Source organism: Bufo bufo, chromosome 3 (assembly GCF_905171765.1).
Source record: "Bufo bufo chromosome 3, aBufBuf1.1, whole genome shotgun sequence".
In the NCBI taxonomy this organism is placed as follows: Eukaryota; Metazoa; Chordata; class Amphibia; order Anura; family Bufonidae; genus Bufo; species Bufo bufo.
Window position 1 is genome coordinate 642,643,509 of NC_053391.1, and position 24,009 is coordinate 642,667,517.

Here is a 24,009-nt window from a genome sequence, read left to right on the forward strand (position 1 = left end):
ACCGCTAAAAAACCTGAATGGTTGTGTGCATGAGGCCTTACAAGTATCTTTTTTACTGAGGGACAGACTCGATCCTGTACTTTATAGTACTGACCCGACAAAGAGCACCACAAGAGAACGCGTCGTTGCCCCCGGGTCTGGACGATGAGTCGCGGTTTTCTTTCCCTTTAACTGCATCACATCTGTGGGATATTAGAACTGAATGTGTCTCTGCTTTTCATGTGGTATTACATAGTAAATATGTCCGTCTGTTTTCCCGTTTCTGCCTCTCACAGATGCGTGCTGAAGATGGATCATCACTGCCCCTGGTACGTGTGGTGTGTCAGCCTCATTTATGTGCTTTTATTTTTATATTTTTTTTTATTTATTTTTTATTAATTGCTTCGATGTTTTTATTGCAGGGTGAATAACTGCGTGGGATTTTCCAATTACAAATTCTTCCTGCTGTTTTTAATGTACTCCTTGCTGTACTGCTGTTCATTGCTGGAACGGTTCTACAATATTTCATCCGATTTGGACGGTAAGAATTATTCATATCAAGATTTGTGGGTTTATATAGGTGCCGTTAGGGTGTTGTTCTTCACCGGCTTTACCGTTTCCTATAAAATGTCTAATACTGAAGGGGTTATCTCATGAAAAATATTCTTAGAATTTTTATATAATTTAGTATAGCCAGTGGCTTTATTCAATACATCTATCGGCATAACGCCACAGCTGTTTGTTCATTTCCTTATTTCCTGCCCACCTGGATGAGGTGGTCGCACATGCTTAGTTCCATCCTTCAACTGCTGCCACCAGCCATATCTAATGTGGTATCTACTGCCACTAGCCATGCAAGCTGTGACAGATCTACGGAGATAGCTGCAGCAGAAAGGACACATCCTGAGCTGCCAGCTTGAAATAAATGTAAATTATGAGAACCTACAGAAACGTTACATATGTAAGTGTGAATGATATGCTTCCGTAGAACCTGTCCTTCTTTTTTTTTTTTTTTTTTTTTGAGAACCAATTTGCTGCTGGACTTTAGAGCTCAGACTTTTCGCAGCATTTTTCTGTCACTGTCATGAAACACATCCACTGTGTGATCTTAAAGGGGTTGTATCTCATAGACAATGGGGGCATATCGCTGGGATATGCCCCCATTGTCTTATAGGTGTGGGACCCACACCTATATTGAGAACAGAGCACCGCAAGTAAAGGCGCTCACACTGCGCATGCGCAGCCGCCCTCTATTCTTTTTCTATGGGGCCGGCGAAAATAGCAGAGCGCTGGCTCGGCTATTCCGTCGGCCCATAGAAATGAATGGGAGTGGTGGCCGCGCATGTGCAGTACGCTCCCATTCACTTCTATGGGGAGCCGGCTTGGTGGTGGCTGGAACGGAGTCTCCAGCCACTCCTTGCAGGGCTCCGTTCTCGATATAGGTGCGGGTCCCAGTAGTGGGACCCGCACCTGTAAGACATGGAGGCATATCCTAGCGATATGCCCACATTGTCCATGATGAGAACAACCCTATGGGGGAAAAAAGTCACTTGTGACGATCTCAAGAATTCCAAGTAAGTAGGAGTTGTTGCTTTTAAGTGATCTGCTCTTTCTCCACAACCACTGAGTGACCAAAAGTCGTCGTATAGCCCTAGCCTCTCTTTCCGAAAGTGTGACGCCCCATCTGTGGTCCCGTCTACCGATCCAGCTATTCACTGGCCTCAGAGGTGACGTGTCCTGAGCAGCACGTGACCACTGAGCCTCTGCTTTTAAGAGTTTTTTTTTCTTTATCTTCACATTAAAAAGGACACTGTCCAGTGATTAGGGGCTTATGCATATGGCATACAGACACTGCAGTGTGAATACGGCCTTGCAGGAGTTACCTCCTGATTGGGCTCTGACAATTGCAGCTTGTAAATAGGAGCGGAAATCCTCAGTAAAGATCTTTCAAACTACTGATTATTTGTAGCAGTGAAGTGTGTATGGGACGCAGAGTCCGGTTATGTACTTTTATCTTCATACTCATATTCTGGCAAACCAGCAGTAAAATGCATTGAGAGGACTCCTGAGCTCACGCACATAATGGAGAGAACTGAAAAAGGAGTCCTCAAATTTTACTGCTGGTTTGTAGGAGCACAGCATCGAATTCAACTGAGTATGAGATAAAAATTACATAACTGGACTCAGCACCACTTACATTATCCACCGATTACTTTAGTCTGGGAGGTGTTTTGGAGCTGACAGATTCCCTTTAATTAAAGGCCCATAGCATGCTTCACCTATTGATACATACCTGCCCTCGGGCCTTTTCCAGTCTGTGCACTGACTTCCGTTCCTCCATCTCCCATCCACGGCTTATTTTTTCCAGCTGGGGCATGGACGTGGTCACCTGTGCTGCTGCAGCCAATGACTGGCCTCATAGGTAATGTTTTTTCCCAAGTGACACGTCAATGCTCTCCATGCGCGGTCGGAAGAAAACAAGCCGGGGACCAAAAATGGCAAAAAGGGAGTCAGTGTGCCGGACTGGAGCAGTGGGGAGAAGGTAAGGCCCTTTCACACAAGCGAGTTTTCCGCGCGGGTGCGATGCGTGAAGTGAACACATGGCACCCGCACTGAATCCTGACCCATTCATTTCAGTGGTCTGTGCATCAGTTCTGTGTTGTGTGAGAATCGAAGCATGTTCTGTATTCTGCGTGAAGTGAATGGGGCTTCAGTGGAAAACGTATGGCATCCGGATGTAACCTGGATGCAGTCCAGATGTGATGCGTTTTTCGCTGTTGGTTGCTAGGAGATGTTGTTTGTACACCTTAGGTTTTTTTTTCACGCACGTGATAAACGCATCAAAATGGATTGCACCCGTGCGGGAAAAACTGAAACACTGGACGCGAATGCAGACAAAACTGACTGAGCTTGCTTGCAAAATGGTGCGAGTTTCACTGAACGCATCCTGAGCCAATTCGTATCGTTCATGTGAAAGAGGCCTAAGTATGAATCATCAATAGGTCACGCAGGCTAGAGATCTTCCCATTAATAGTTATCCCCAGAAAACCCCTTTAAGGCTGCTTTCAGACGAGCGAGTGTCACGCTCCGGACTCGCAGCGCAGCTCCCCGTCCTGAACTTCAGCACTGCTGGGGTCGCATAGCATTATATTGATTTATGATGCTATGTAACCCTTACAGTTCTGGAATGTATTAGATGACACTGACATAATGCTGTCAGTGTTATCCAATGCATTCCAGAACTGTAAGGGTTACAGCCTCATAAATCAATATAATGCTATGCGACGCTGGAAGTTCAGAACGGGAGCTGTGCTGCGAGTCTGGAGCGTGACACTCGCTCGTCTGAAAGCGGCCTAAGTGGTGCTATAGGGTATTCTGAGAAGGGTCAGTAACAGATGAGTAAGTATTCAAAAAAAGGAATGCAATCAGCTCACCGCCTTTGCTAGTCCTCGGTGCACGGATCCTTAGGAAAAGCAAATCCACTATAGAAACAAAGTAGCGGGTCCAGCCCTCGGGTCTTGAATAAACCTTTAATCTTTTGTTTCAATATTTAATAAAAAGTCCAAAATAGCACACAGCAGGAGTACAGTCCGAAACGCGTTGACTGTTGTGGGGAGATGTCCTGCTGTGTGCCATTTTGGACTTTTTTTTAAAAAAATATTTGAAATAAAAGATTCATGGTTTTATTCAAGACCTGAGTGCTGGACCCGCTACTTGTTTCTATAGTAAATAAGAATGTGTCTAGATTTTGGACTTTTTAGGTTGGGAGAAGACTGGATGTTGCTTGCTTCATTGTGCCATGTTTCATACCACAGACGTAAATGTTGACCCATATAAACAGCCCATACGTCAACCCTCCATACTGTCATCTGCTGATGAGATCATTCTTCTGTCTAATGAACTGTCTTTGTTTGCGTAAAGCTTTGCCGCAGCAAATCTGAAGAAGCATGTCCTCAGGTAAAACCACCAAGCTGCTGATTCATGACCACTCCATCCAGTCATCCCCATCGACAGGATCTGTAGGGGTTGTCCAGAGTAAATCCCATCACAGATACTGTTTGTCTCACTCACAGTCCAAATGTCCCTATAAGATCTAATAGGATATCACTGATACAGGGTCCTCCTTGTGTGTAGCCTTCAGACTAGTCATCCTTTCTTAGCCCATGATCTGAACATGAGGGGACCAGAGGAACACGTGAAGAACCATAGATCTATAGGTTATGGACTATGTAGTAATATCGTTATATGGACATAAGCTCTTACTGTAGATTGCACATAGTCCATACTTAGCCTTCTGCCTGTCTGGTTATCTCCTGAGGCTTAATATCCTCCATAGATGCATTCAGTGCGGAGTCTGATTATCTAATCCTATATATGCCACCCCCATATAGAATGCATGCTGTCCTGAAGCTGTACACAATGTAAAGATGATTTGATCATACACCCAACGTGTAGTCATTTTTTGCTAATGGGTCCACGAGTATAACCAGTCTATAGGCATGTAGTATCACTACTGATAATTCTATTAAAAGGACAGCTTCACATACATGGACATGTTTACATTAATTAAAGGAGAACTCCATCTTCCAATAATGAAACCAACGAAGGCCCTGTGTAGGAAAATAACATTTTTTAAAGTGGTATTGGGGCCTTTACCTTGGTGTCCCTATGCAGCTGCACAGTTTGCACCAGTCGTGTGTTCACTCCTGTGCAGACACAGGTAAAGCTTATGAAACCCCTGTCCTTATTGCCAGGACAGGTTGCAGCCAGCCATACTTTCCACCAAAGAGACAATGTAGTCTTACTTGTTGGCCATTCAAATTATGTCCTTCCATGTAAAACGTGGCCATGCCAGGTCCACGCCAGGTCCACCAGAGTGGTCTCCCCTTTCATATGTCCTATAACTGACAGGGGCCGCACCATTTGCGCTTCCTCTAATGGATCAGTTGATCACTGTGATTGCAAGCTGTTCTCTGGGCAGAGCTGATGGGTCTTGGCAGACCCAGATCAGCTTTGCCTATTTAAAATGCCCCCACTGGTTTTCTTTTCCTCCGTGGAACAGTTAAAAAATAAAAATAAAGTGTAACTGTTGCAATTTTATGACCTTTTTTGGGGACGTATCACGTGCCAAAAATATATTTACAAAAAAAATTTGAATACAAATGTGAAATTTGAAAAAAATGTCACATTGCTGTAGCATGTTAAACGACGCATATTATATATCCAAACAACTGACAAAAAATAGGGAACCCATTAAATAATTTAATTTAATTGTCAAATTTGAAGAGGACCTGTCCCCTCTCCTGGCATGTTAGTTTTAGTAACTACTTGCATCCCCTGTAATAATACTGGAGCATCTATTTTTATGACTCTGTGTTGTGGCGTTCCTTTATTATTCCTGGTAGAAGTTATGAATGATTGCTAGCAGTTTACAATGAAGGTCCAGATGGGTGTTACCAGTTGGGAGTGTCCCTGCACAATCTGATACTGGCAGCACTTATTGGATAATGTTGGACTATTGCAGAGACACACCTCCGAACTGGTAACACCCATCTAGACCTTCACTGCAAACTGAAAGCTATTCATTCATAACTAGCCAGAATAATGGAGAATGGCACAACATAGAGTCCTGGGAATAGATGTTATAGTTTGAAAACATATTTTTATTTAGTAGGTAAAAGTTATCCTCTATCAGATCGGTGGGGGTCCCCACCGATCACAAGAACAGGGGCCCGTACCCCCTGCAGCTACCCTGAAATGACCGGAGCGGCCAGTTGCACATGTGCGCGGCGCTCCATTCATTCCCATGGGCATTCCAGTGAGCGCTCTACTCGGCTTATCTCCGGAACTCCCATAGAAATGAATGGAGCGGCCACTCACATGTGCGACCGGCTGCTCCGGTCATTCTGGGGAGCTGCAGGGGTGTACTGAGGCCCCTGTTCTCGTGATCAGTGGAGGTCCCAGCGTAGGACCCCCACCGATCTGATAGTCCACAGCATAGGGGATAACTTGCCTACCAGAATTCCCCTTTTTAAAAACAAAATAGGTCTCTAAAATAACCGTATTAATAAACAGGCCTGTGTGTCACATAAAAACACATCCAAAAATTGTTAAGGTAGCCTGACAAATAGTTAGGGGGGTTAAACCACCCCGACACCCAGGATCCCCGCCGATCAACTGTTAGAAGAGGCCGGCGCTTCGTGAGTGAATAATACAATGGTGCCTCCAGGAGGTACTTTGTTTCAGGCACATGTCTGTGTATTTTAGCATGTTACCCGCATCATCCCATTTACCCATGTCTTGCACTGTATTCGCTCGGCAGCGCCACTTTACGGTCTTCTTTCCATTTTGCAGAATGAGCTGGCTGACGCCAGAGCCAAGTTCCACATCCTCTTCCTGTTCTTCGTGTCGGCCATGTTCTTCATCAGTATCTTGTCGTTATTTAGCTATCACTGCTGGCTTGTGGGGAAGAACCGATCAACTATAGGTAATGACATTCCCGAAAAGACGTCCTCAGCAGCCAACTCTTCTTTTTCAGTTCTCAGATGGAGACAGATTGGACGACCAGAGCCCAGTCTGGAGCGCCATCTAGTGTAGGAGCAGAATTCCCCAAAAAGGGAAGGATAAGTTTTATTTTTCCTGCAGGCCTACATTTAGGTGAATTAAAGTTGTCCTAGTAAAGAAAAACGTGCCTGCTTGGTGCCACACCCGTCCATAACGGGTGTCTGTTATTGCAGACCTGCCCCTTAAAAGTAAATGGGAGAGAGCTGCAATACCACACGCAACCTGCGGATAGGTGTGGCGCTGTTTTGGGAAGAAGCAGCACTGTGTATCAACTCACTTTGCAGTTCACTAGCCCTTCTTCCATGTACAGATCTGCTTTAGGGTGCATTCACACGACCGTATGTTATTTGCAGCCCGCAAAACGTGGATCCATTGTAATAATGCTTATCTTTGTCTGTAAAACGGTCAAGAATAGGACATGTTCTATATTTTTTTGCAGAGCTCTGGAACTGACATATTGTCGCGGACATCACATGGTGTGCTGTCCGCATTTTTTGCAGACCCATTGAAATAAATTGGTCAGCATCCTATCGCAAAAAACGCAGTTCGGATGCGGACCAAAACTACGGTCATGTGATTTACATCCTTAGAGTTGTTGTATCTCATCAGCGCAGGGCAGGATATCTCGCTAGCTATGGGATTTTAGGGTAAATAGAACTATAATAAGCTGGTCATTATTTACAGACCCATGTAATGATACATTATCCATAGGTGCAGCTCGTCACTTCACCATTGCAGCCAATCACTTTCCGTCATGGTGATATCTCCTTGGAAGTCACTTCCTTAAGAACCCTTGCAAAAAATATTAATTTTTATTTTTTAAGGGTAAACAGTACTTACGGCACTTTCCACTATCTGTGGAAAAAAAACTGACATCTGTATTTTTTTGAGCAGGCAGAGGCTGAGCAGGTCATTATGACTGTGATTGGCATAATTCTACAGGGCAATAGTGAATGCTGCCAATGTGTTCAGTATATTGAGCTTGGGGTAGTCCGGCATAACAGCAAGATCCAACAGCAGCTAAAAAGTGCCGCTGCTGTACTTGCACATGTGACCACCAAGGCCAGTGATTGGTAGCAGCGGTCATGGGACCATATCACTTCTGGTCCAGCGGGAGACCTGAAACAGCCAGAACGGGAGTGATGGTGCTAGAACGGCAGGACTGTCAACTGATGAGAGGGGGTTATATTCTGTGGGCACACTGTCCACTCGCTGGCTGTTGTGCCAGACAAACACTTTAAAGGGGTTTTCCACTTCTTCTTTTTTTTATTTTTTATATTAATGATCTATCCTCCGGATAGGTCATCAGTGTCAGTTCCGCGGGGTCCGACTCCTGGATCAGCCGTTTGAAGAGAAGGCCTCGCTCATACCAGCACCGCCTTCCCTTCAATGTTTACCTGCTCGATGTCACAAACCACAGCGGTGAGCAGGTGTAATTACAACTATGGCGCCCCCGTTCACTTCAATGGGACGGCTCCTTCCTATTCATTTGAATCCTGAGGATAGGTCATCAATATAAAAAAAAAAAAAAGTGGACAACCCCTTTAATTTTCATAATTCTTAATGTTTTTGCAAAGTGTTCATAAAAAATGGCAGTTGTCCAGTAAAATTAGTAATCAGGTTGGCAACCAGTCATTGACACATGTGAGAAGATGGCATATTTGAAGTCTATGATCTCAGGCTGAAAGGGCCCTATTTAGAGCTGAAACCCCCTTTGGCACCGCTCGGAGATTTCTGTTAATGACAATGTGACAGTGGTTTAAGCGAAGGGCTGTGTAGTCCAGAAAGTAAGGGTTGGTTAGCGCTCAGTGGTCGGGCACTTTATTACCTATTGGACTTTGGAGTGGAGAAGTCGTCTGTGAAGGAAACAGGTGCCATAATCTGAAGCAAATACTCAGATTTATTTATTTCATTTCAGCTATAGTTTAGGAAATAAACGTTAATGTCCTATTGGTTGCTATAACGTAGTTTCATAGTTTTCTCTCTGACCTATTATAGAGGCTTTCCGGGCTCCCTCTTTTCGAACGGGTCCTGAAAAAGATGGCTTTTCCCTTGGCTGCAGCAAGAATTTTCTACAAGTCTTTGGAGATGAAAAGAAATATTGGCTAATACCTATATTTACCAGGTAAAGTTACGTGCACGTGATCTCGTGGCAAGCACCGTGTAAAACACGAAAATCATTGAAACCCCTATACTGCTCTGCATCAGTCCCATAGATGGGTAGTAGGCACTACCGCTCTTTTCAGAGAGGGAACCCCTCCTTGGAAATGCGAGGGTCCCAGTGGTCAGACCCTCTGCAATTTGATATTTATCATAGCCAATTTTTTCCTGGTATAACCCCTGTAACTTAAAGGGCATCTATCAGCAGTTTTGTACCTATGACACTGGCTGACCTGTTACATGTGCTCTGGGCAGCTGAAGGCATCTGTGTTGGTCCCATGTTCATATGTGTCCTTATTGTGGAGAAATATGAAGTTTTAACCCTTAGGATACCAAGGTTTCTCGCCCATATTCCTTGGGGGACACAGGAAACCATGGGTATAGCTCTGCTCCCTAGGAGGCGTGACACTAAGTGAAAGCTGTAAGCCCCTCCTCCATCAGCTATACCCTTCAGCCTGGAGAAGAGACTGCCAGTTTTTGCTTAGTGTCCAAGGAGGCAAGACACCCCCTGCTTATGCAGGGTTGTTTTCCTATGAATTTTTTATTTTTTGCGTTATTTGTTGTTTTTAATTCGATTTTTTTCTACCTACAGGGACAACAGAGGCGCATTAGACCCCTCTGTTTCTCCCGGGGTTGAGTTGCGCCAGTGCCGGTAATTCCGCACTGCCGCCTCCCCCACAGAAGACAAGGTGGACCAGGGCAGCCTCGCTCCCCTGCGTCCCGCCAGCTCAGGGTCGCCCGCACGCCAAGTCCCTCCCCCGGCTTCCTGCCACTGCGGTGCCAGGAGCTGAAGGGGCGACCCCCGCTGGATGGACTGAGGGCGAAGACAGCGTATGGTGAGAGTGGCTTCCCCCAGCCTCCCCTTCCTCCCTCCCACCGCTGCTACATCCCCATGGCCGCTGCTACATCCCCCATGGCCACTGCTACATGGCCACTGCTACATCGCCTGCCCCCCCCCCCCCCGGCATATCGGGACGTTACCGAGCAGGGGAGTTTATCTGGGCAAGTCCTTGGCAGGGACGCTGCCTTCAGGGGACGGCTGCAGGCAAGCAAGCCGTCTGCCACATCCAGGCGCGGCTGGGGGCCGCTTACTTGGCGTGAACGGCGCCATTTCATCTTGGCCGGCACTTCATCACCTTGGGGGTTAAAATCATTTTGCCGCGCGCGCGCGGCTCTGTTTCTTCTTCAGCGCTGCAGAGGGGGGGCGGAGCTTCCTACATGCGCTCCGCTACTTCCGGTTTCATCGGGCTCCACTTCTCAGTGCTGCGTGGAATCCTCTCTGCCGTGCGATCCTGAAGCCATTCATCTCCGTGCTGCTGCCTCTCCTCCACAGCCTTCTCAGTCTGTTCCCCTTACCACTGCCGCTTGCATCATCCGGGTCTGGTAGGACTGTTAACCCCCTCCGTGCCACCACTTTTCTTTGGGGTCTCCCACTTTAAGTGCAACATCTCTTTTCCACCATGTCAGACCCTTCTGCAGCCGCCAAGCCTTGGTACCATGCCTGTACTGCTTGTAGGGAACCCTTTCCCCGGGGGCAGTCTGATCCGCACTGTACTGCATGCCGAGCTCCACCGCAGCCTCAGTCGCCCGCTGTGTCGCTCCCTGCTTCCTCTGACCCGCCTGACTGGGCTAGATCCCTGTCCCAGGCCGTGGAAAGCCTCACTCATGTCGTGGGCCGCCTAATAGACAGGCCACCTACCCCGCAGGACGCCTCTCTGACTGTCGCGCCCTCCGGGTCCACTGCTTCTGCCGCTGCAGCAGGTTCACTCTCTCTTAGTGACCCCTCCCGAGCTAGGCACTCTCAGAAGCGTATTAGAGTAGAGCGAGCCTCCTCCTCTGAGGCCTCACTCTCCCCGCCACGCGTGCGCACCCAGACGGGCCTCTCCTCTCCAAAGAATTCGCTCTCTGAAGGTGAATTGGCGGTTTCAGATTTGGAAATGGACTCGGCCCTGCCGTCCAAGCTAGCCTCAGCGATGGGTCAACTCATCTCTGATATTCGTGACACCTTTAAGGTGCAGGATGACCCCCCTAGCTCTGACGCAGCTAGCGTCTCCTTTATCAGACCCAGGCAGGCCTCAAAAGTCTTTCCAATCCACTCTGATTTCTCCTCTGTGGTGTCTAAGGCTTGGGCTCGCCCGGACGCCCGTTTTGTCAACCCCAAGAAGCTAGACATTTGTTATCCTTTTCCAGCCGATGTCGTGGCCACATGGTCTTCCCCACCCAAGGTGGACCCCCCTGTGGCCCGGCTGTCAAAGAACACGGGCCATCCCTGTTCCCGGACGGATCCTCTCTTCAGTCAGCGGAGGACCGTCGCATGGAGACCCTTTCCAAGGGCATTTTGCTGCCTCCGGTTCTGCCCTCAGACCGGTTTTTGCTTCTGCCTGGGCAGGTAAAGCAATCTCTGCTTGGGGTGTGCAGCTGGAGCAGGAGTTGGACTCGGACGTCCCCATCCAGGACCTACGTTCCTTGGCCCAGCTTATTATTCGGGCCGGGAATTTTGTTTGTGAGGCCTCCCTTGATGCGGGAGCCCTTATTGCACGCTCCTCCGCCCTGGCAGTTTCCGTCAGGAGGGAGCTCTGGCTGAAGGTTTGGAAAGCGGACGCTGCCTCCAAACGTTCCTTGGCGGGGCTACCGTTTGCGGGTTCCCGCCTTTTCGGGGTCCGCCTAGACGAACTTATTTCGGAGGCCACGGGTGGTAAAAGCACCCATCTTCCTCAACCCCAAGCCAGGGGCGCCCCCCGCGGACGCCCTGGTGCGTCTCGTTTTCGGTCCTCCCGCAGGGCCTCTGGGGCTCCCACCACAGCTGCCGCTTCGGCTCTTCCCCAGGATAAGCGTAGGAAGCCGTTTTTTTCGGGCGCAGCCTTCCTGGCGCAAGCCGCAGGCTGCCCGCACACCCGCAGCAAAGCAGTCCTCTGCCTGAAGGCGCGCCCCCACCCACCCGGGTGGGGGGCCGGCTCCTCCTTTTCAGGGACGTCTGGATGGCTCACGTCTCTGACGCCTGGGCCCTCGAAATTGTGTCCTCCGGATACAAAATCGAATTTGCATCCTTCCCTCCAGATCGGTTCTTTCGCTCCCGCCCGCCGCGGGACCCGAAAAGCGCGGCTGCGTTCTCCGCGACCGTTCAAGCCTTACTGGACAGGGGGGTGATTACCCCCGTTCCTCTAGAGGAAAGGTTCCAAGGGTTCTACTCGAACCTCTTTGTAATTCCCAAGAAGGGAGGTTCGGTGCGGCCCATTTGGACCTCAAAAAGCTCACCGTTTTCTCCTCCTTCGACGGTTTCGGATGGAGTCCCTCCGTTCCGCGGTGGCTTCCCTGGAGCAGGGAGATTTCATGTCTTCCATCGATATACAGGATGCCTACCTCCATGTTCCGGTAGCCCGGTGTCACCATCGCTTCCTCCGATTCGCCGTGGGGGACCTCCACTTCCAATTTGTCGCCCTTCCCTTTGGGCTGGCAACAGCCCCCCGGGTGTTCACCAAGGTCCTGGCCCCGGTTTTGGCCTTACTCCGTTCCAGGGGTGTTTTTCTGCTACCGTACTTGGACGATATCCTCATCAAGGCTCCGTCCCTTTCTCAAGCGGTTGCCAGCGTGGATCTCACTCTAGAGACTCTGGCGAGGTTCGGTTGGGTCATCAACTTCCCCAAGTCCTCCCTTCCCCCCTCCAGACAACTAGTCTTCCTGGGAATGCTTTTAGACACAGGAGCGGCGGAGGTACGTCTTCCCTCGGAAAAACGTCTGGTCCTCCGTGGGGCGGTTCGGGGTCTCCTTCTCCACCGTCGACCGTCCTTCCGCTTCTGCATGCGGGTCTTGGGGCAGATGGTTGCCTGCTTCGAGGCGATCCCATTTGCGCAGTTTCACTCCCGCCCTCTCCAACGGGCGATCCTCTCCTCCTGGGACAAATCGCCGGAGTCTCTGGATCATCCCTTCCATCTATCGCCTCCGGTGCGGTCATCTCTCCGCTGGTGGTTACAGTCCCCTCTTCTGGGCAGGTCCTTTCTGCCACTCAACTGGTTGGTGGTTACAACCGATGCCAGTCTCTTGGGCTGGGGAGGCGTGTTTCCTCCCCGATCCGTCCAGGGCATTTGGTCTCCATCGGAGTCCAAACTCTCGATCAATGTCCTGGAGCTGAGAGCGGCCCTTCTGTCTCTACGACACTGGACTCATCTGCTGAAGGGTCATCCAGTTCGTGTACAATCGGACAACGCCACGGCTGTGGCGTACATAAACCACCAGGGGGGCACTCGCAGCGCTGCAGCAATGCGGGAGGTCACCAGCATTCTCCGCGTCCCGGCCCTATCTGCAATTTTTATTCCAGGGGTGGACAATTGGGCGGCGGACTTCCTCAGTCGCACCACCGTCGACCCCGGCGAGTGGTCTCTTCACCCGGAGGTATTCGAGGCCATTTGCCTTCGTTGGGGCATACCGGACGTGGACCTCATGGCCTCAAAATTCAATCACAAGGTCCCCGCCTATCTGTCCAGGGCCAGGGATCCGGGAGCTTGCGGAGCCGATGCCCTCGTTCTTCCTTGGCGAGGCTTCGCGCGCCCATACATATTCCCTCCCATCCCTCTCCTGCCCAAGGTCCTTCGGAAGATCGCGGCGGAAGGCGTCTCGGTGATTCTGGTCGCTCCGGACTGGCCCCGCCGGTCTTGGTATGCCGACCTCATGCTGCTCCTGGCAGACGCGCCCTGGCCGCTGCCCGCCAGGGAAGATCTTCTCTCTCAGGGACCGATCTTCCATCCGCGTTTAGGGTCCCTACGTTTGACGGCGTGGTTGTTGAGACCACCGTCCTGACACGTAGGGGTTTTTCTGCGGACGTCGTCCGCACCATGATCCGCGCCCGTAAGCCGTCCTCTTCTAGGATCTATTATAGGACCTGGAGGACCTTTTTGGGGTTCTGTGCCGATCTGGGGATTCCTCCGCTCCGCTTTCTCTCCCCACCGTTTTGTCCTTCCTGCAGAGCGGACTGGCCCAAGGTCTGGGCCTTAGTTCTTTGAAGGGTCAGGTGTCTGCGCTGTCCATTTTGTTTCAGCGCCCACTGGCCCCCCTTGGTCCTGTCAAGACCTTCCTTCAGGGCGTGGCTCACGCGGGTTCCCCCCGTACCGCCCTCCGGTACCGCCCTGGGACCTGAACCTGGTTCTCTCAGCGCTCCAGGCTTCCCCTTTCGAGCCTCTGCGGACGGTTTCCTTGCGACTTCTGTCCTGCAAGGTTATTTTCCTTGTAGCCGTCACCTCTCTTCGGAGGGTGTCCGAATTGGCTGCACTCTCCTGTCTGGAACCTTTCCTAGTGTTCCACCAGGACAAGGTGGTTCTTCGTCCGGTCCCTTCCTTCCTTCCTAAGGTGGTCTCCGCCTTTCATCTGAACGAGGACATCGTTCTCCCCTCTTTGTGTCCTTCCCCTTCCCACCCGCGGGAGAGGAAGCTTCATCGCCTGGACGTTGTCAGGGCGCTCAAGATTTACCTGGAAGTAACCAGCTCTTTCAGGCATACTGACTCGCTCTTTGTGGTCCCGGAGGGGTCGCGCAGAGGGATGGCGGCATCCAAAGTTACTATCGCCGTTTTGTCAAGATGGCTGTTACTGAGGCTTATCTCGCCAAGGGCAAGGTTCCGCCCCTTGGTGTTACCGCTCACTCCACTAGAGCGGTCGGGGCTTCCTGGGCTCAGAGGAATCGGGCTTCTACGGAGCAGATTTGCAAGGCGGCCACTTGGTCCTCCTTGCACACCTTCACCAAGTTCTACAGGGTGCATACTCATGCGTCGGCTGACGCTGCTTTAGGCCGTCTGGTGTTGCAGGCGGCAGTTGATTGATGCCTCTGGTGTTGGTTGAGTTTGTTCTGGTCCCTCCCTTCTGGGACTGCTCTGGAACGTCCCATGGTTTCCTGTGTCCCCCAAGGAATATGGGCGAGAAAAGGAGACTTTTGTATTACTTACCAGTAAAGTCTCTTTCTCGCTCTTCCTTGGGGGACACAGCACCCGCCCTTCATTTGGGTTACAGTTGTGGTTCCGGCTTGGTTGCCCCCGTTGGGGCTCGACAGTTCTTTTTCCGGTTGGTGGTTATCTTTCACTACTTGGACACGCAACTGGCAGTCTCTTCTCCAGGCTGAAGGGTATAGCTGATGGAGGAGGGGCTTACAGCTTTCACTTAGTGTCACGCCTCCTAGGGAGCAGAGCTATACCCATGGTTTCCTGTGTCCCCCAAGGAAGAGCGAGAAAGAGACTTTACTGGTAAGTAATACAAAAGTCTCCTTTTTTTGTGTTTTTTTTTTTCCATTTTTTCATTTTCATTTTTCTTTCCTATCTTCCTTGAGCCATAACTTTTTTTTATTTTTCCGTTCACATTGGATTCCAAATGGGGTGAAATTGGGGGGGAAAAAACGCAATTCCTCCACCATTTTACGGGTTTTGTTCCCATGGTGTTCCGTTTGCGGCAAAACTGACTTGTGCATACCACATATGTATAGGTTTGTATGTCTAAATAGTGTAAAAATTAATTTAAACTTTGAGAACATATTTTTTATTTTATTTTTTACATCACCATATTCTGACCCCCAGAACTTTTTTTATACTTATGAGCTGTTTGGGGGCTCATTTTTTGCGGGACAATCTGTAGTTTTTATTGATACCATTTTGGAGTGTGCGTGACTTTTTGATCACATTTTATTAAATTTTTTTGGGGTAAGAGAAGCAATGAAAAAATGGCAAATTGGCCATTTTGACCTTTTTTTCCAAAATAAGAATTGCAGCTTCAATACCCTGGGTCTCTTCAGCGAGACCCAGCGCATTGAAATCAATTATCGGCATCCTCATCGGCTGCAGAGGATGCCGGTAAGAAGCACAAACTTCTGGGTTCTTCACCCTTTAGATGCCGTGATCTCACTTGCATCTAAAGGTTCTAATGACCGCAATCTTTATTATTGCCGGTCACCGTCATTAGCTGCAGGTCTCTGCTGACAGGGTCCAGCAGTGAAAATATATATATATAGTCTGATTTCAGGAGGAAACTGAACAACACGTGGTCCACCTGCAATAAAGAATAAATTGTCACTTACCTGACAGCTCCCCCGACTGCCACGTCAGTTCTCCCAGCAGGGCTCTGTTTACCTTGCTACAACGGTGACATCACATTGACTGCAGAGCACTGAAGAGGCCAATGATTGGCTGCAGTGGTTGCATGTTGTCAACGTGACATCACTCCTGCAGCCGGGTAAACAGAGCCTTGCCGGGAGAACCGAAATGGTGGCGCAGGGTCTGTTGGTTAAGCAACAATCTATCCTTTACTGCAGGTGAATCACGTGTGCTGTCTGATTTCCTCCTGAAACAGGACAACCACTTTAATCTGCTCCATGGAAATAGCAAAGTGTTGCACGGTTGTACAGTCATTGGGACTAAAGATCAATGCTATGGGCCGCGGTGTGTGCCAGTGGGGCTGTCATGTGGTGTGATGCGCAAACGTGGCTGTCAGCCACGGCCATTGAATTTATCTTTGAGCATGCGCAGTCTGGTTTTCCTGACGCCGATTGCATGCTGGTCAGTAATCTGCAATGTCCTTAACTTTGTTTTTAATCAGGTGTGCACATGAATTTTTAAATATATATCAATTATGACACTTTATGGATTTATGTGGTTTGTGGGTATAATTATGTTGTATGAATATCATTGGAGGTCAGGTGTTACAATATTGTATTGATGGGAAGTATCACATGTGTATATTGTTTTTATGTTTTTTTGATGATTTTTTTTAATATCAATTATTTGCATCACATATATATATATATATATATATATATATATATATATATGTGTGTGTACCCAGCACCATTTGTATGTATCACTGCTTGAGAAAAGTCCCAGTGAGAGGACTGAAACGTTGCGTTGGTGATTAAAGAACACTTTTTTTTTTAAACTACAACCTGTAGGAGCGCCGTGGAATTTCTGTAATATTCAATATGGTTAGGCTGAAGACTGTAGGACATACTGGTTACAGTATAACTGAACCTGGTCTGTCAGGTCTTCAATACTTTTTTTTTTTTTTGCAGCCTGGGAGATGGATGTGCTTTCCCAACTCGCCTTGTGTTTGGTGATCCAGAGCCGAACGTGTCCGCTCTCCAGAGCGATTCTTCCAAAAAGTATGTCTCTACTGTAACTTATTACACGTATACAGTGAGGTTGTGTGTTACGTGCGAGTGGCTGCTGGTTTCATTATTTGGGGGGTACGATCTCTCCTTGGGGAGAGAGCGCCCTAGTCGGTATGAGGAGACTTATAGGCCATACATGCTTCTCTGGAATTCTGGGAAGAAAAGGATGCAAATGAGCTCCTAACAGGCTCCACCTCTGCCACCAGATGTAAGGCAGCTATCCTAGAAGTCAATGTTCGACCCTTTAAATAGGCCTTGAGACATGATCCAAGTCATGTCTCAAGGCCTATTTAAAGGGTCGAACATTGACTTTATAGGATACCAACTTTACATCTGGTGGCATTAGATGGTTTCATTTTATATATCAGTCTTTTCCACCTCAGAGTGCCCATGATGAACCTGTCTGTGGGTCTCCTCTTTCCCATGAGTGTATTATGTATTCCTGGTGTGAAGCATGTGGTGCTCACTGTCCTGTTACTGTTTTTTTTGTATTTTTTTATTTATTTTTTTTATTTTATTTTTTAGTGCTGACCCAAGTCAAACGTTTTCAACCAGACCACTCAGCGAGTCCCAAAACAGACTGCTTGGAAGTGACAGCCAGTGGGTGGATGGAGGAGATGAGCACACACAAAAAGGTGCGACTGTAATTCTTGGGGGGGGGGGGGGGGCCGGCTCCAGGGGAACAAAACCATAGTGATTGGGTTTGTAATGAAGGCAGAAGTTTGTGCTCTGTGAATACAGATCTGACAGAGTAATTTGTAGTCCTCCAGTGTTAGCCCCTGTCCCTCTCCTGCCCTCCAGTGTTGGCCCCCGTCCCTCTCCTGCCCTCCAGTGTTGGCCCCCGTCCCACTCCTGCCCTCCAGTGTTGGCCCCCGTCCCACTCCTGCCCTCCAGTGTTGGCCCCCGTCCCACTCCTGCCCTCCAGTGTTGGCCCCCGTCCCACTCCTGCCCTCCAGTGTTGGCCCCCGTCCCTCTCCTGCCCTCCAGTGTTGGCCCCCGTCCCTCTCCTGCCCTCCAGTGTTGGCCCCCGTCCCTCTCCTGCCCTCCAGTGTTGGCCCCCGTCCCTCTCCTCCTGCCCTCCAGTGTTGGCCCCCGTCCCTCTCCTGCCCTCCAGTGTTGGCCCCCGTCCCTCTCCTGCCCTCCAGTGTTGGCCCCCGTCCCTCTCCTGCCCTCCAGTGTTGGCCCCCGTCCCTCTCCTGCCCTCCAGTGTTGGCCCCCGTCCCTCTCCTGCCCTCCAGTGTTGGCCCCCGTCCCTCTCCTGCCCTCCAGTGTTGGCCCCCGTCCCTCTCCTGCCCTCCAGTGTTGGCCCCCGTCCCTCTCCTGCCCTCCAGTGTAATCCCAGTTGCCTTCCAATGTCCGCCCCCAGCACTCTACTGCTCTTGGTTGTCAGTAGAGATGAGCGAATTTCATATTTTGAAATTCGTTCACGCTTCGTTTACTGGTAAAAGGTGAAATGCCTTATGGATTCCGTTACCACGGACCATAATGCAATTCTATGACGGAATGCATAACAGAATGCCTTTAGAAGCATTCCGTTATTCATTCCGTCATAATAGAAGTTTATGGGCTGCAAAACGGATCCGTTCCGTTTCCGTTATGCAGGGGAGTCCTCTCCTACATAATGGAAACGGGACGGATTCGTTTTGCATCCCATAGACTTCTATTATGACGGAATGGATAACGGAATGCCTCTAAAGGCATTCAGTCATAGAATTGCGTTATGGTCCGTGGTAACGGAATCCATAACGCAATTCACCTTTTACCAGTAAACGAAGAGTGAATGAATTTCAAAATATGAAATTCGCTCATCTCTACACTGCGTGCAGAATTATTAGGCAAATTAGTATTTTGACCACATCATCCTCTTTATGCATGTTGTCTTACTCCAAGCTGTATAGGCTCGAAAGCCTACTACCAATTAAGCATATTAGGTGATGTGCATCTCTGTAATGAGAAGGGGTGTGGTCTAATGACATCAACACCCTATATCAGGTGTGCATAATTATTAGGCAACTTCCTTTCCTTTGGCAAAATGGGTCAAAAGAAGGACTTGACAGGCTCAGAAAAGTCAAAAATAGTGAGATATCTTGCAGAGGGATGCAGCACTCTTACAATGGCAAAGCTTCTGAAGCGTGATCATCGAACAATCAAGCGTTTCATTCAAAATAGTCAACAGGGTCGCAAGAAGCGTGTGGAAAAACCAAGGCGCAAAATAACTGCCCATGAACTGAGAAAAGTCAAGCGTGCAGCTGCCAAGATGCCACTTGCCACCAGTTTGGCCATATTTCAAAGCTGCAACATCACTGGAGTGCCCAAAAGCAGAAGGTGTGCAATACTCAGAGACATGGCCAAGGTAAGAAAGGCTGAAAGACGACCACCACTGAACAAGACACACAAGCTGAAACGTCAAGACTGGGCCAAGAAATATCTCAAGACTGATTTTTCTAAGGTTTTATGGACTGATGAAATGAGAGTGAGTCTTGATGGGCCAGATGGATGGGCCCATGGCTGGATTGGTAAAGGGCAGAGACCTCCAGTCCGACTCAGACGCCAGCAAGGTGGAGGTGGAGTACTGGTTTGGGCTGGTATCATCAAAGATGAGCTTGTGGGGCCTTTTCGGGTTGAGGATGGAGTCAAGCTAAACTCCCAGTCCTACTGCCAGTTTCTGGAAGACACCTTCTTCAAGCAGTGGTACAGGAAGAAGTCTGCATCCTTCAAGAAAAACATGATTTTCATTCAGGACAATGCTCCATCACATGCGGTCAAGTACTCCACAGCGTGGCTGGCAAGAAAGGGTATAAAAGAAGAAAATCTAATGACATGGCCTCCTTGTTCACCTGATCTGAACCCCATTGAGAACCTGTGGTCCATCATCAAATGTGAGATTTACAAGGAGGGAAAACAGTACACCTCTCTGAACAGTGTCTGGGAGGCTGTGGTTGCTGCTGCACGCAATGTTGATGGTGAACAGATCAAAACACTGACAGAATCCATGGATGGCAGGCTTTTGAGTGTCCTTGCTAAGAAAGGTGGCTATATTGGTCACTGATTTGTTTTTGAATGTCAGAAATGTATATTTGTGAATGTTGAGATGTTATATTGGTTTCACTGGTAAAAATAAATAATTGAAATGGGTATATATTTGTTTTTTGTTAAGTTGCCTAATAATTATGCACAGTAATAGTCACCTGCACACACAGATATCCCCCTAAAATAGCTAAAACTAAAAACAAACTAAAAACTACTTCCAAAAATATTCAGCTTTGATATTAATGAGTTTTTTGGGTTCATTGAGAACATGGTTGTTGTTCAATAATAAAATTAATCCTCAAAAATACAACTTGCCTAATAATTCTGCACTCCCTGTAGTTGTCAGCCCCCAGCACTCTACTGCTCTTGGTTGTCAGCCCCCAGCACTCTACTGCTCTTGGTTGTCAGCCCCCAGCACTGTATTGCAGTATTAGGCCCCAGTGCACTCCTGCTCTCTGTAAGGTTTCTGTGTTGTTTGTACCTTGGGGAACCTTTTGGGCTTTAATGATTATGATAATAAAGTAAGTAAATCATATGATCTCATTTATGTATTAATATGATAGTTTGCTGGGAGGTGGGATGTAAGCTTCTGGATCATGTTCTGACGTCCTGTGATTTCTGTATTTCAGTTGAGAAAAACCATGTAACCATCTTAATGGAGAGCTGATCCCAAATACAGCTGCTCAGCAGAACGAGGAATGAGGTAAGTTTTGAAACTGTGAAATCTGCAGCATGTCAGTTCTCTGCGCAGTTTTTTTTGTGGGAATTTCACCCTTTTCAGTGAGATCTGCTGCAAAACCACATCAGATCCCAGAAACCACAAGTAACACGTGGTTTTTGCTGTGCAAACGCGCAGACATCCGCAAGGAAATCTGTGTGGATTTTCTGTTTGTGAACCTGCCCCTTACGTTTTTTCCTTGCAGATTTTTCTCACGTGGTGTGGATGTTGAAATCCGCAGAATGTCAATTGTTTAGTGCAATTTTTTGTGCAGATTTCAGCCTTTGCAATGCATGGGTGGGATCTGCAGCGAAACCGCGTGAAAGCCTAAACAGAAGCCACAAGTAACATTCGGTGTCTGTTGTGGCAATGCACAGAAATTCACGCAGAATTTTTCACCTAGGCTACACCCGCGTGTTACATTAAACTACAAGAAACACCTTAGTCCAGTACCTGATGGCTCGGAAATCCAAGTCATTACTCCAAACACAATTAATATTTCTCAGTTTTGATTAGACTTTCAATGTGAGCCCCGGGAGCAGAAGATTAGCGCGCTGCATTGGGGTGGAGGATGCGTAGTAGAGGCCGGGCTTGGCCCTAAGGCTACCTGCACAAGTCTGCATGAAATCCACATCAAAAACAGATTAATCTGCTCTTTTTGGTGTGGATTTTCTGTTTAAACAGCCCCATTCAAGTCTTTAGGGAAAACCACAACACATAAGACTCTGAATCGCACAGATTGACATGCTATGTATGAGCTTTATGATCTGCACGGCAGTGCAATGTGTACATGAGATTTGGCAAATCTCATTCACTTTACTGGTATTGTATTATGCTGCAGTTTTTCCGCATAAAAGTGAGACGAGTGGTTACACTTCCCTCTGTTTTACTGACATCTTCTCTAAAAACTATTGTTTTTATAGTTTTATTTAAAATGGTACTCCATGCTGCAAAATAGCATGAAGGTGCCCATGAGTGTAAAGTGCCTGGTGGCATTTTTGTAATGTAACTTTTTATTTTTTATTTTTTTCAAAAAGTGTGGAAATTGTCTGGTCAAGAGCAAATTGTATTCTTAAAATGATAAGAAACAAGATCTGCTATTATGTGGTTTAGCAGGTTCTGATTTTGCCCAGGTTTTTCTTTTCTGTTCCACCTCTTAGAAAAGTTTTTCTGTATGTTGTGAAAATTAAACTGAGAAGTCAGTCTGATGAGGGGGGAGAATTGCAGGCGGTAAATCCAGTTTTCAAGGTGTTGTCTAAGACTCCCTTCCATTTTAAATCCCCCCCGTCCCCCCCCCCCCCCCCACCTGTGAAAAGTGGCCTATCACTGCAGGCACGTGTAGACACATCAGCGCTGTGGCCAGTGAGCATCTACAGAATTCAAATACAGTCACAGCATCCATGTACAGTGATCGCCACCTGCATCCATGTACAGTGATCGCCACCTGCATCCATGTACAGTGATCGCCACCTGCATCCATGTACAGTGATCGCCACCTGCATCCATGTACAGTGATCGCCACCTGCATCCATGTACAGTGATCGCCACCTGCATCCATGTACAGTGATCGCCACCTGCATCCATGTACAGTGATCGCCTCAAAACCAACAAATACGGTGCCAGCCACATGTGCCCCTAAAGTGCAGCCCCACCCTGCCCATATAGAGTTCAGCTATGTGCTACATATACACAGTGCAGCCTATTGCCCCCATATCTCCTCTGTGCTCACCTTCCTCTATCAGTGATGGCTAACCTCCGGCACTCTAGCTGTGGTGAAACTACGACTCCCAGCATGCTCCATTCATTTCCATGGAGTTCTGAGAACAGCCAAGCAAGTGTGCATCTAGGGAGTTGTAGTTTTACTGGAGTGCTAGAGGTTAGCCATCACAGCTCTAGGTAGTATACTCGCCTCTCCCTGGATGAAGTGACAGTGTGATGCTGCCACCTGCTGGACAAATTCAATATGTCACTTAAAAAAAGAAGAGAACTAGGGCTACAAAAATAAAAATTGTCTATCTTATGATAGGGGTTATCCAATGCTATAAAAATGTCCCCCCATATGCCCGGCCCCTCACAATGAATATACTTACCCTGCGCCGCTCCTGGTCCCCGCACCGCCGGCGCTGCTTCTCCCCGTGCGTGGATGAAAACATCCGGTGTCGGGGACGAGCAGCCAAAGGCAAGTGGGGGATGAGCCTCCCTAGTGTCCCCCGCGATGTAGCGGCGTTTCAGGGAGCGGGGTTAGTACTGTATATTCACTGTGAGGGGCCCGGCATATGGGGGATATTTTTATATTATTGGATAACCCCTTTAATTCTTAACCATTTTTCTTTCCACAGGTAATGCGCCGCGCAGGATGAGCCCACAGTATCATATCAATAAGGAAGATTCATGGATCACACTGGATCTTCTGGAGCCTGCAAAGTCTCTGTGCACAACAGCGAACATCTCCGCAGAAAGGACAACCATTGCCTTAATCTCCTCCCAGTGCATTAATGCAGCATACCCACAGTTTTCCGCTCGTACTTTTATATACATAGCAACTTTTTACATAAGTCTAATGTTTAGCCTGCCTCCGACTTTTATACCGCGCAATAATTTCCCTAGACGTCTACAACTCTGAAGCAAGTATTGTCAGGACTTTCATACAGGTGCTGAACATAATAATAATAATAATAAAAAAACAGGATGACCTTGGTGGGCAAATAAAACTACAACCCCCAGCATCTTAGGACATGCTATGGGTATTAGGTTACCTGCTGCTGCTCTTCAGTTTCATTGGAGGATCTCCTCTCCTGTTCCAGCATCTTCTAGTATTGACTGGACTTCTGAGAAGCTTCTCGATCTCACGGGAACAGTCAGGGCGGCCAAAGGCGATGATTTCCACCATCAGCACACCCCACCGTAACGGTTTTTCATGTATTCACTCCTTTTCTGCCAGCAAACAGCATTTTTTTTTATTATACTTTATATGGTGATAGACATGTCTACTGGAACCCGAAGAATGACCTTCCTTGTACGTTCCTTCCAAAAAACGATACGGAGGAGAAAAGCACAGGCCAAAAGTATCCCAACTACAGACTGAATGTCGTGTGAAAATACTGTATAATAAGCTGATCGCGTCCTGCCGATTCAACCTACTTAGGTACCATGGAGACATTTTGTACCAGCAGCGTCTATTTATACTGCTTTTTATAACCTTTTTTATGAAGACGATGATGACACAAGGTTGTTAGATAAGAAGTCGCTCCTTTGTCGTTAATTTTTCTTTTCTAGTCTTTGCTGGATATTAGCATGTTAGAGATTTCTGTTCCAGTGTTAGGCCTCATGCACACAAACGTATTTTCAGTCCGTGTTTTTTGCGGATCGTAATTGTGGAACCATTCATTTCAATGGGTCCGCAAAAAAAAACGGAAGGTACTCC

At 48.1% G+C, this 24,009-nt stretch overlaps 1 protein-coding gene across 1 annotated transcript in view; it reads left to right on the forward strand.

The window, feature by feature from the left end:
* The window catches only part of ZDHHC20 (zinc finger DHHC-type palmitoyltransferase 20), a 63,891-nt gene extending 39,882 nt beyond the window's left edge, over positions 1 to 24,009 (forward strand). The window contains 10 exon segments of the mRNA XM_040422452.1: positions 276 to 308; positions 402 to 472; positions 475 to 520; positions 4,654 to 4,699; positions 6,334 to 6,466; positions 8,542 to 8,668; positions 16,739 to 16,828; positions 17,363 to 17,472; positions 20,497 to 20,570; positions 22,925 to 24,009. Coding sequence (XP_040278386.1) covers positions 276 to 308; positions 402 to 472; positions 475 to 520; positions 4,654 to 4,699; positions 6,334 to 6,466; positions 8,542 to 8,668; positions 16,739 to 16,828; positions 17,363 to 17,472; positions 20,497 to 20,534 — 694 coding nt within the window. The 3' untranslated portion in view covers positions 20,535 to 20,570; positions 22,925 to 24,009.